The following is an 11,758-nucleotide window of genomic DNA, read 5'->3' as shown; positions in this document are numbered from 1 at the left end:
CTAGGACCATGCCGGATCAAGCCTCACCAGTTTCGTACACGTCCAGCAGTCGTCCACACATGCGGGACATCACACGGGAGGGCGTCATGGGAACAATACCGCGTACGCCGACCGCAGAGGCCCCATCACTCTAAAGCTGTGCACCCGCACACATACGTTATCAAAGACAGTACCACAATTCGTCCCTCAAATCCGTCCCTCACACCCATCACCAGTCCGGTGTCTGCGCTACTATCAACGCATGTTGCTGAATTACAACCACTTACGCTCTACTAAACCAAAGCGCCCTGCTATTGCCACACAGCCTTTGTGGGCGGAACACTAAAGTTCTACGACACACAAGTCTATAACCCGGCGGACGGCGCCCTGGGGCATCTAGATGTGTCTTTCGCCGACTATCCTGATGCAGCCTTGGTTCTGTACCTCAGCAGGTTCTCACACAGCACACGCGGTCACATGCTTACGCCCATGCATCCCCACAAGCTTCTTTCCACGATCGAACCGGCAGACTCACTTGCCCCAGCCTCCTAACAGCTCCCTATATAGCTATCCTAGCCGCCTGCCCAGCTTGTCGCCAAGCATCACACCCACCGCGCCCCGATGGCCTCCAGCTGCGACCACACACTCTGCAGGTCGGGCCGGTTGGTGTGCGCCAGGGTTTGTAGCCCCATCGCCAGGCCGTTGAGCTCCGTCACGAAATAGAAGCAGGCCGTGCGGCCCGCCGCCAGCAGCAGCGGCTGGATCGCCGCCAGCAGCGCCCCCAGGCTTGCGCCCACCAGGTGCTGGTGCGACGCACCGCACATCAAGTGGAGCGCCCTCATCTCGAACGGCGCAAAGGCGTCCGTGATCATGGTCGGCTGCTCCTGAGTAAACATCAGGTCCGCCGCCCGCCACACCGCCGCCTCCGCCGCCACCGGGTCCAAGCACATGGCCGCCGCCTGCGCGGCCGCCTGCGCCGCCACCAGCTGGGCGGTGCGCAGCAGCCCCTCCTCCAGCAGCCCGGCACCGTCCACGTCCGACAGAGTCACGTGGCCTGGAGGTGCGCGGGTCAGGAAGTAAGCGATAGGTGGGCAGGGGGAGTAAGTGGATAGTGCAAAGAAGGGAATGTGCTTGGGGATGCTGGCATCCGCATACATGGACAAAGAGTACCGTAAAACAGTGCGGGACCGGCGGGCGTTGGCCGGTTTGCTAGTCTCTGCGGTTATCCCTGTCTCACCGTGCGCGTCAACGAGCATATTGTCCAGTTTCAGGTCGCCGAGCACGATGCCGGCCCGGCTCAGCTTGTGCATCAGCTGAAGCACCTGTGCACGTGCGTGTGTGTGCGTATGGAGGAGGTAGGGCCGTGGAGGAGGGCGGTGGAGGAGGGCGGTGGAGGAGGGCGGTCAGCTGGGGCAAAGGAGCCGGTGAGCAGAGACACACATATCAAGCGCCCGGCGGGCATCCCCTGTGCCTGTTCCTCTCCTCCGTTCCCTCCCTCCCCCTCCCTCCCCTGCTGCTACTCGGCCCCCCGCCCGCCTACCTCCTGCAGCGCGGCGATGAGCATGGTGCGCCCCATCCGGATGTCGGGGTGCTCCAAGCAGCGGATGAGGTACTCCCTCAGGGAGCCGTGCTGCTGCCACTGCCTGTGGGCGAGGGCCAAAGTAGGGAACGCATTGGGACAGGGACTCAAGGCACAAGCAGCACGTTCACCGAACATGCAAGCAATTGCGCAAAATGTGATTATCTAGAGGGGCAGAGCCAGTACCGTGCGTCCCTTCCCCTATATGTGCCTGCGCATGCATACGGTACAATGACACACGCGCGCGCACACGCACGCACCAGTAGGAGCGCAGCGCGTATGTGTCGGGGCCGGTGCACACGAGCTCCCAGCCGTACAGCCGCAGGAAGCAGCGTTGCGCCAGGTGAGCGCCGTGCACGTCCGTGGCGCGCTTCATGGTCTTGGTATACGCCTCCAGCTCCTGCCCCAGCAGCTTGACGCTAGGCAGAAGCGCAAGGCTGGCGGCCGCCGGGTAGGTCTTCAACAGGTGCGCCTCCGTGGGGGTCAGAGTTGCTGTCACGGTCTTCACAGCCGCCAGCACTTGAACTGCTGGCCGCCCGTCCGCCAGCACGCAGGACTGGCCCACACCGGCAGCGGCGGCTTTACAGGCAGCGGAGCCAGTGAGGGTCACCATCGCGCGGTCCACGGTGCGCTCGGGAGCTCCGTTGAAGCCGCCGGCGGTGTTTACACGCTTGGCACCGCTGACCGTGGCCTCGCCGCTCGCCCAGGGAGACAGGGTGCGGTTGAGCTGCTCGTTACAGATGAGCACACGCAACACCTGGTGCGGCTGGACAACAGTCGCCGCCTGGGCGCAGGCGGCCGGAGGGGCAGGTGCATTGCCCGGGTCGCTGATGCAGTTCCGTTGCGGGGCAGCAGGCGCTGGCTTGGGCGGCGATGCGATGGCGGTGGCGGGGCGCGGCGCAGCAACCTGTCCGGGGGAAGGAGGGAAAGGGCGGGATGAGGAACTTCCACAAGGTATGCACGGCACGCGCACGGGATTTCGTTGACACGGATACACGCACTAAATCGTTGCGTTTCGCACGGGGACGAAGCCGGGTGCGACATGCCCAGATGCCGCGAGGGCAACAAGGCGTGCTACCGGCCGAGATGTCATTGTTCCGGTTCACAACGGATGGAATCCCTCCATTGCGCGTAGCTGCCCCAGATGCCCGTATGCGTGGTATGCACATATGCATTGAGTGATGGATACATGCATGCCGAGTACTGACCCCGAGGACACCACGGACACGCTGCGGCGGCACATGGCCTGCCGCCGTGCACATCATGTTTCTTCCAGTACGTGCACCGTTCGCACACGGGAGCCTGAACGAACACGGATATTCACGGCACGTAAGACGACAGGGCGCGCTCACAATGCGAGCTCGCTAAGATGTTCGAAGTTCGAGTAGCATTTTGCCGTTGCATGTCCGCTGTGCCAAGGCGTCGGGGTCGCTACCGCGACGCCCGAAACCAACGCACAGAGGCCACACAAGCACCAACCGGGGCCGCGCGAGGCTAATGCGCGCAACGCTATGTGAACGGGCGCCCCTAGCTACCCCGCTTGCCCAGCAGGCTTCCTCACCCGCCACGTCCTGGTAGGCCCCGCTGGCCGTTCTTGGTTGCGGCAATTTTCATCATGGTGCTCTTCGCTAGGGCGGACGCTTCTTCGCGCGAGGAAAACTACCGCACAGGCTGAGGGAGCGCTTGACTGGCTGACTGGCTGAAGACGGTCTCGAGGGCAAACAGATTCAGCTGCAATGGGCAGAGTGTGATTGCTTGTTGTGGTAGACAACAAAAGCCCAGGGCCGGGCTCCTTATAAGCAAGGGGCGGCTGTACGACGAGCCGGGCGCCCGACCACAATCGCGGGCAGGTCCGTAGCAGCAAGCTTACTGCGCGCGAGCGCTAGGCTGGCCAGGCCGACCGGCGGGATATGAGATCAGTAACGCTGGCTGCTTCCCTGCCTCGGCTGCGGCGCCAGAGCTTGCGCGGAACGCGGAAACCCGCACCCCGGTGTCCCGGCGTTCACTCGGCGTAGGCTTCAGGGCACTTCCCGGGGCAGGCCGCAGGCAATTGGCATCCATGAAATAGGCCTAACCACTAGCAGACCCCAGCGGGCTCCCAAAACGCGTGTGGGGCAAGCCTGATGGCGCATGTCGAGGACCTCTGACATCTCCTCCTTCCTGAGACCCCAAAACGCCCACCTGAAGAGTTGCTTCACTTCAGCTGTACATCTCCGGCGCTGATTCCACGAGGGCTCCTCCAGAGCGCAGCGCAGCGCCCAGCCCAGCTCGCGGCAGGCCAAAAGCCAGCCCGGCGTGACTCCCACCAGCTGTCGCCATCTGGCGGTCCAAACTCATGTTCCGTATTGAAGATCCGGTCCTGGTGTGGCGCCGAGGCGACAACGAGCTCGTGAAAGGAATCATGTGTGCTTTCGCACAACTCTTCTGCAGTCCAAGCAGCCAGTTAATTGTCATGTTCGCTGGATGCTTGTTCGTAAGGTCAAGTCCCTGGTACTTGGCCAAGGAAAGCGCTGGAACGAGGAAGAAGGTTTCGCGTAAACTCGGCTAAACTTCTGCGTTGAGGCGCAATCCATCATATGTGCGCACAAGTAAAGAACAGCTGGTCCAGCAAAATGCCTGTAATTTGTGACAGGAAGATGGATCAGCGGATTTGCGTGCCATGCATGCATCGTGCCGCGCTCACAGTTTTACTACCATCCTTCTTCGTCACGCGAGACTATCATGCCCCACAGCTTCAACGTCATGCGTATGTGGGTGGTATCACGCCATAGAGCAGCACAGTAGCACACCGTGCGCTCTGTTAAGAGGTGCGGCACGCACCTGAGGCTGTTGACACCGCTTACATGCATGCGCCACTACCACCGAACCTTCCGCCCTTCCGCAATCCAACCGTCCGAAGCTTTGCTGCGACGCTCCCTACCTGCAGGCTGCAGCACTGCACACCGTGCGCCCTGTCGACGGTTTAGATGTGCACCATACCCTATAAGGATGCGGCTCAATGCGGCACGCACCAGCTGCACATCAGGATCCATCGGTGATCCAGGCCTTCCCCGTGGGCCTTCTCCCGGGGTCGAGCCTTTCCGTACCTACCTGCCTGCATTCGCGAGGCACGCAACGAAATCAGCATGAGACCATGAAGAATGCAAACCATTGGGAGTGTTAAAACTCAATCACTTCTATGTAGACGATCACCTGCCCCCGCCCAAACCTGCACCTTCGCCCGCCCAAACAAATACACCGTCCTGAGTGGTCGTCTGTTCTAGGCGCAAACTCAACACATGGCTTCGGCGTGTGGGGACGCGGCATTGGCGAGAGCCACAGATGGCACTTATACCGTGGGGGCATGTCGCACTCGTGGAGGCAGGGCTCCTATCTTAATGTCTCCAGACATGAATCGGCCATTTTGGCCGTTTCCTAGACATTCCTTCCAGGAGCTAATGTCTGGGGCGAGACTTTGTTGGCCCGGGTTTGGGGCCGGTTTTGTCCGAATTCCTATGGAGAAGCCCCCAAACCGCCATGTGCCCAGACAAAAGACGGCGGCTACCCGGCCGGTTTTGTCTGGAGCTAGACATCACCCCGAAGACAAGATACGACCCCTGCGTGGAGGGCACTGTAGACGATCAGGAAAGCAGCGCATGGCCCTGTGTTCGCTTCCAACGATAGTACCAGACGATATGCACATTGGGAAAGCGAGCATGCTGCTTACCCTCAGCATACTATGTCTCCAAGTCTTGCTCCCCGTGCCAGCCCTCCCTGACGCCATCACAACAGTTGTTACTATACCGCCACATACGGCTCGCCATCACGCCGTCTACGTACGACATCGGCTCCTCCACAGTCGCTGTCGACGCTGTCATTCTTACTTGATGCGTTTACTGTGCGGTGCGAACAATGCAGCTTATTGCGGGCCCTTATTGACAACGAACTACCGTCATCACATACACCAGGTGATCCTCTACCAAGAACGGGACCGACATGCTGTGCAGCGGCGCTTGATTGGTGCAGCGCTTCCTGAACTATTCCCTAGGCAACACGGCAAGACACACCACCACGCTTACTTTATTGCGCGTCACCGCCTGCCAAGGACCCCAGAGCCGCCCGAAGCACGCCCAGCACGTGCTCCCGCGTCTCCCGCGCCACCTGGTGCCCGCCGCCGCCCCCCTCGCTGCCGCGCTCATTCGCCCCTGGCCCACCCCGCCGCGCCGCCGGCCGCCGCGAGGTCGGCAGCGGGACCACCACCACCCGCCAGCCGCGCGATGCCAGCATGCGCGCCCGGGCGGCGTGGGCTCCCCACAGCACCTCCGGTTGCCCCGCCGCATAGTGGTCGGGCCCGGCCACCAGGAACGCGTAGTGTGTGTCGCCCCGGCCGCCAACACCCCCGACCCTCCCCTGCCCAGGCTGCGGTAGACCCTGCGCCCGCGCCGCCGCCGCTACCGCAGGCGCCAGCGCCGCCACCTCCACGGGCACGAGCTCCGACTCCTCCTGCCCCTGGTACGGCCCATGCGCCTGCGCCAGTGCTGAGCCCAGGCTCAGGCCGCAGCGCGCGTCCATGCACACGTCCCCGAACCCCGCCTCATGCAGCGCTGCGCACAGCTCCACCACCGCCCGCCGAGTGCGCGCCGCCGGCGCCGCGCCCCACACGCCCGCCAGGCGGTCCCGCAGGGCCGGCGGCAGCCGCAGCGGCCCCTCCGGAACCGCCTGGACTGCAGCTGTAGCAGCAGCAGCAGCTCCATCCGCCGCAGTGCTGGCGGCAGTAGAAGCAGCGGCCGGCACGGCTGCAGCAGCACCGGCCCTGGCGGCGTACTCGCGGCTGGCTGCCCTCGCCTGCGCCAGCTGCACCAGCTCAGGCTGCAGGAAGGAGTCGGGCCGCATGCCACCCAGCAGCCCCGACAGCGAGCCCAGCAGCAGCACCACCGGGTGCTCCGCCTCCTCGTCAGCACCAGCGCCGGTAACACCGGCATTGGCGCCGCCATGTGCATGCTGCAGTGGGTGCTGCAGCTGCTGGTGGGCTGGCGGGTTGTGGGGACGCGCGGGCGCGGGTGCGGGCCGCGGCAGCTGGTGCAGCACCATGGCGCAGCACCACGCCACCGTCACCACCTCCTCGTTGGTCAGCTCGTCGGCGCGCGCCAGCAGCACCCGCGCTGCGGCCCGGAACAACGCGTCGTCGTAGCAGCTGGCCTGGCCCTCCTCGCCGCTGGTGTCCGCGCCGTTGGCGTTCGTCCCTGCCCCCGTGCTGGCTGCTCCCGCCGCCCACACGGCGAAGGCTTCTAACAGCGCCACCACGTGTTGTAGGTCGGGCTGCGGCGCCGTCAGCTGCGCCTCCGCCGCCGCCGCCGTCAACCTGCCCGCCTCGTCACCGCTGCCCGGGGCCAGCAGCCCGCTGACCTGCGGCTGTAGATGCAGCTGCTGCTGTCGCGCCAGCGCGTCAGCGGCGGCGTTGAGCTGGCCCGCCGCCGCCGACCCCACAGCCGCCAGCAGCTGGGGCCGGTACAGTCGCAACGCCGAATGCGACCAAGCCACGTCAGAGAGCACCTGCAATGTCAGGCCTGCCGCTGCGCGACCGGCACCACCGGCGCCGCCTGGGCGCGAATCCGCAGCGCCGGCACCGCCTGGCAGCGGCCCCGGGAAGAGGGCGGCGCCGCCGCTCTCGTCATCGTCCTCATCCACGCTGCTGGCCACCACGCGGTCGCCTGCGCCCACGCCCCGCAAACTCCTCCTCCGCTCCTCAGCCGCCCCTTCTTGGCCCCTGCAACCGGCCGTGCGCGCACTGTGCTCTGCCGCCTGGCCGTGGCTCCAGCTCAGCACCACGCGCTCGCAGGCCGCCATGAGCCGGTCATCCCGCCGCCCGCAGCTCGCCGCCGCCCAGGCCACCGTGGCCAGCTCGCGCGGGCTGAAGGCCGGGGCGTGTGTGCCCGCCGCCGACACCGCCCGGTCCAGCAGGTCCGCGCAGCCCTCCAGGCCCAGTCGCGACGTGGCCAGCGCCCACGCCAGGGAGGCGATGTCGCGCGGCTCCAGGCGCCACAGCAGCTGCCGCACGCGCGCCGCCAGGTCCGACAACAGCGGCGTCTCCGACGGCGTGGCGCCCACCGCAACAAAGGCCCACAGCAGCTTGACCACGGCGGCGGCGGACATGTCCAGTGCGGCGACGGGGTCGCCGGCGCGCAGCGCCTGTGCCGTGGAGGCGGAGGCGGAGGCGGTTGTGGGAGATGCTGAGGCGGCAGAGCCGGCTGTTGCGGCGGAGGGCGTGGTCATGGCGGCGGCTGCGGAGGCGGAGGCGGCCTCCTTGCGCAGCAAGCCGGAGGCTTTGAGCAGCCGCTGTACTCGGACCTGTGCAATGGCAGGGAGGAGGATCCATCTTTACGCGCCGGTTCCAGACAAGGAGGCCGGTTACTGCCGTCAATCCCACGCCTAAGGAGTCAGACGATTCCCCAGCTCAGCCAAGTGGCCAGTTGGCCACCAGCGTCTTCTTTCGATGCATGCTCTCGCTGCCAGTGCCCTCTGCCATTCCTTCACATGCGACGCACCTGCGCGCGGTAGTACAGCATTTCGTCCACGTGGCCCGAGGTGGCGAACGCCGCCATCACGTTGGCCAGCTCCTGCGGATTGAGCAGATCCACAAGCCGCCAGCGGTCCCGTTGAGCCGCCTCGTTGACGGCCTTAGACAGCCAGTACCGCCGCCCACCGCGCCGCGCGCTGCCGCGCCGGCCTGAACTGGCGCTGCGCGCCTGCGCCGGCACTGACGCGGCACGCCCTTCCACCTCCTCGTACTCCTCCTCGTACTCCTCCTCCTCGCCCGCCTCAATGCCCGCGTCAAGCTCCTCATCCGCGGCCTCATCTGGGTCGGCCCCACGCCGGCTGCCGACGCTGCGCCCCAGCGGCGCCTCCCCCGGCACCAGCGAGCCCCGCCCGCGGCCCGCCGCTGCCTTAGGCCCAGCTGCCTCCAGCTCCTGGGACATGTGCCCACGGCCGCTGCCGCGGAGCGTGGTCAGCGCCACAGCGGCCGCGTCGAAGAACGCGGCGCTGCGGACACCCAGCGTCGCCAGCGCCAGCGCCGCAGTGGCGAGCTCGCCGCCGCGGAAGCGGCCCACGATGGCGGTGGCGACAAAGGTGGCGGAGGCCAGGAACTCGGGCTGCCGGTGCTGCACGCGTGCCAGTGCCCACAGCGTCATGGCCAGCGGCTGCGGCGAGATGGCGGCGAGGTGGTGGCGGCGCAGCGCGGAGCACAGCCGCGTGTAGACGACCTGCATGCAAATGCAAAACAATAATGGTCTGGTTCGTGGGTCTAGGTTGTCGAGGCAACTTACCCGGCACGAATTTCTCACTCAAACCGTAAGCAGAACGCTATATCTCATGTCTGCATTGTGTCTGCAGCCCACGCACCGGGTCGTAGGCCCCCGCCCAGGCCAGCCCGCGCAGCAGCAGCGCAATGCTGACATCCGCGTGGGGCGAGCCCGCGCCGCCCCCACTGGCGCTCGCATCCGGCCCCTCGCCGGCCCCGCCCAGCTCGCGCTCGGGCAGCTCGCAAGCGCGCTTCAGCAGCGCCGCGAAGAGCGGTGGGTGCGCGAAGCGTGCGTCCCGGTAGGCCGACGCAACCATAGCGGCCTCGCGCAGGCTCAGCCGCGCCGCGCCCGCAGCCAGGCGCTCTGCAGCCGCGGCCAGCAGCGGCGGCGTCACCAGCGTCCGTGCCGGCGGCTCGTGCATGCGGACCAGCGACCAGACCACCTGCACAACCGGTAACCGCGTAAAGCGCAAGAGAGGATTGTGTGTTTGCGAAGCTTGTTGGCGTGCCTAATGCAGTATTCGTATCATTAGGCCCTGACCGCGTTTGCCAGAGTAAGGAATCACCACCACGACACCTAAGATCAATCCAGTTCCCTGAACTATTCCCGACCCAGATCCTTATCGCCCACCTGCGCAAGCTGGTCTTCTTCACCGCTCCACCACATGCGCAGCTCCCCCGCCCGCTGACCCAGCACACTGTACAGATCCGCCACCCGCCCGCTGCCCCTGCCGCCACCTCGATCACTGCCACCGCTCCCGGACGGCACGGCCAGGGCCTGGGGGCGCAGCGCGGGCGAGTAGCGCAGCACGCCGAATGACCACAGCAGGCTGGCAACGTGCTGCGCCCGCAGCTGCGGCGCCGCACGCAGCACCGCGCCCTCAGCCAGCCGCATCACGCGCGCCTCCGGGTCCGTCCCCGCGCGCGCCAGCGCCCACACTGTGTTGGCGATGTCCTGCGCATTGCAGCGGCCGCCCGCGACCGGCACAGCGCCGACGGGTGCCGCGCCTGCCGCCGCCAGGTGCGCCTCCATGGCCGCCACCAGCGCCGGAAACACCGCCGCGCCGCACTTGCGCACCGTGGCCAGAGCCCAAAGCGCGTTGCTGAGCTCGCGGGCCGGCAAGCCGCTGCCGGCGGTTGCAGCTGTGGCCGATGACGCCGGGCCTGGCACGTAGGGCAGCAGCGCGGCGCTGAGCGCCTGCCACAGGTCGCCGTGGTGGACGGAGCCGGCGCCAGCGGCGGAGCTGCCGCTGGAGCTGGAGCCGGCGCTGCGAGGGAGGAAGCCGGCCGCCGACAGACGGGCCAGGGCCCACATGACCATGACCACGTTCCGCCCCGAGGACATGAAGCTGGCGTCAGCAGTGGTGGTGGTGGCGGGCGTGTTGGCACGGGCTGGCCCTGCAGCAGTAGGGATCAGTGGCGCAGGGGCTGGTGCGTCCCCGGATGCTGCGCCTGGCTGCTGCTGCTGCGCCTGCCAAGCCTCACGCAGCAGCTGCGCCGCCAGCGCCACGGCGCAGCGCTCGCCGTGCTGCCGCATCGCAGCCCGCGGCAGCGGCGCCGCGCTACTGATGGTCGGCCCCTTGCCTTGCCGTTCCCGTTGCGGCTGTCCCGGCCCCTCGCCTGTGCTTTCGGCCGCCCCAGGCGAAGCCGATAGCTTAGCCAGCGCCCAGAGAAGCCGGGCGCCACGCACCGAGCCCAGCTGCCCGGCCTCAGCCGCATCCGCCGCGTCAGGCAGCAACTGCTGCACCAGCTCCGAGAAGGCCACTGCGTCGATAAGCTGCGCCGCAGGCGCGCCGCGAGGCAAGTCCGCAATGTTGGCCGCCGCTGCCGCCGCTGATGCCACGGCTGCACCTGCTGCCTTGGGCGCCAGGCTGTGTGTGCGCCACGACTCCAGCGGATTGGAGTGCAGCTTCCCGTCGCCGTCAACAAAGTGTGCGGCACGGAAGAGTGCGTCAGCAGCGAACACGCCCCCCAGGCCAGAGCCTTTCCGCCGCCTGGCCCCTGTGCCGGCCGCTGCTGCAGCCGCGTCCTCCGCGCCCGCCGGGTCACTGTAGAGGCGCACCAGCTCCACCCACTGCTGCAGCCCCGCGCCGCGAACTTCGCCCAGAACCGAGCGTGGCGCGGGGGGCCTGGAAGAGGCGACAGGAGCTCGGCTGCTGGGTCTCGTGCTCCCTGGCCTTGCATGATTGCTAGGCTGCTCCGAGTTGCGTGCTGCGGCTGTAGTTGCGGCGGGAGACGCCAACCCCGGTTCAGTGTTGCTGGGCAGGGCCGCAAGCGCTGGGGAGCGCTGCATGCCATGAGACGTGGGCAATGGTGCAGGAGCGGCTGGCTGTGACGCTGCCGTCGGTTTGTGAACCTGCACAAAGAGGGAGGCAAGGGTTACAGTATGCGCGGCAGGTCGAATGTGACGCAGGTGGGTGGACGTGGATGGGGCAGTGCTTAAGGCTCGTGCCCTACCCTCCTGCCCTGAGTTTCTCCACCATTTGTATGTTGCCTACCTGAACCAGGGGAGCTGGCCGAGAAGGCCACCCTGGAAGGAGCATCTTAATCTGCGGCCGACAGGGTCACGTGTGCGGGTGGATGGGGAGTAGTGTCAAGGGTCCGCGTCCAGAGTGTTGCACGCCACCAGAGCTGTTTTGTGGTCCGGGCGAGCCAGTCGCAACTCAGGCGCCCGCGTCGCGTGCTCATCATGTCTACGCACGCATGAGCTTGCCTTGGTATGCATGTTCAGCGTTTGCAGCTGGCCCAGGCTCTCCATTTCCGCTGTGTCGGCGGCCGAATTCTCAAGCCTGACAAACTTGCACCACAGAATTCATTCCGAAGCGGCTACAAGAAGAAGGTGTGTGTAAGAGAGTCGACGAGCGTTGAATGTGCTCAGCTTCGGGTGAACCCGGACGCTGTTACCTCCAAACTTTGAACAA

General features: G+C 66.2%; 2 protein-coding genes across 2 annotated transcripts; both read right to left on the bottom strand.

The window, feature by feature from the left end:
* Position 1: 1 nt before the first annotated feature.
* Positions 2 to 3,473, bottom strand: CHLRE_03g192950v5 (uncharacterized protein). Its single transcript, XM_043061206.1, has 5 exons — positions 2,767 to 3,473; positions 1,819 to 2,465; positions 1,520 to 1,622; positions 1,217 to 1,301; positions 2 to 1,033 (listed from the first exon to the last, which is right to left on the bottom strand). Exons 1-5 carry the CDS (start codon positions 2,821 to 2,823, stop codon positions 582 to 584), a joined length of 1,344 nt encoding a protein of 447 aa, XP_042926335.1. The 5' UTR covers positions 2,824 to 3,473; the 3' UTR covers positions 2 to 581.
* Positions 3,474 to 3,941: 468 nt separating this feature from the next.
* On the bottom strand, positions 3,942 to 11,693 carry CHLRE_03g192900v5 (uncharacterized protein). Its single transcript, XM_043061205.1, has 6 exons — positions 11,551 to 11,693; positions 11,336 to 11,386; positions 9,469 to 11,193; positions 8,939 to 9,280; positions 8,083 to 8,799; positions 3,942 to 7,885 (listed from the first exon to the last, which is right to left on the bottom strand). Exons 1-6 carry the CDS (start codon positions 11,593 to 11,595, stop codon positions 5,618 to 5,620), a joined length of 5,148 nt encoding a protein of 1,715 aa, XP_042926334.1. The 5' UTR covers positions 11,596 to 11,693; the 3' UTR covers positions 3,942 to 5,617.
* Between the last annotated feature and the right edge of the window lie 65 nt (positions 11,694 to 11,758).

Source organism: Chlamydomonas reinhardtii, chromosome 3 (genome assembly GCF_000002595.2).
Source record: "Chlamydomonas reinhardtii strain CC-503 cw92 mt+ chromosome 3, whole genome shotgun sequence".
In the NCBI taxonomy this organism is placed as follows: Eukaryota; Viridiplantae; Chlorophyta; class Chlorophyceae; order Chlamydomonadales; family Chlamydomonadaceae; genus Chlamydomonas; species Chlamydomonas reinhardtii.
This window is presented reverse-complemented; position numbering and strand designations above follow the sequence as displayed.

Coding starts and splice junctions, on each gene's coding strand:
- CHLRE_03g192950v5 (XM_043061206.1), bottom strand. CDS start 2,823: ATGATGTGCACGGCGGCAGGCCATGTGCCGCCGCAGCGTGTCCGTGGT. Junction 1,623..1,818: donor TACGCGCTGCGCTCCTACTG/GTGCGTGCGTGT, acceptor CCTCGCCCACAG/GCAGTGGCAGCAGCACGGCT. Junction 1,034..1,216: donor TATGCTCGTTGACGCGCACG/GTGAGACAGGGA, acceptor GCGCACCTCCAG/GCCACGTGACTCTGTCGGAC.
- CHLRE_03g192900v5 (XM_043061205.1), bottom strand. CDS start 11,595: ATGGAGAGCCTGGGCCAGCTGCAAACGCTGAACATGCATACCAAG. Junction 11,194..11,335: donor GGCCAGCTCCCCTGGTTCAG/GTAGGCAACATA, acceptor CTCTTTGTGCAG/GTTCACAAACCGACGGCAGC. Junction 9,281..9,468: donor AAGAAGACCAGCTTGCGCAG/GTGGGCGATAAG, acceptor CCGGTTGTGCAG/GTGGTCTGGTCGCTGGTCCG.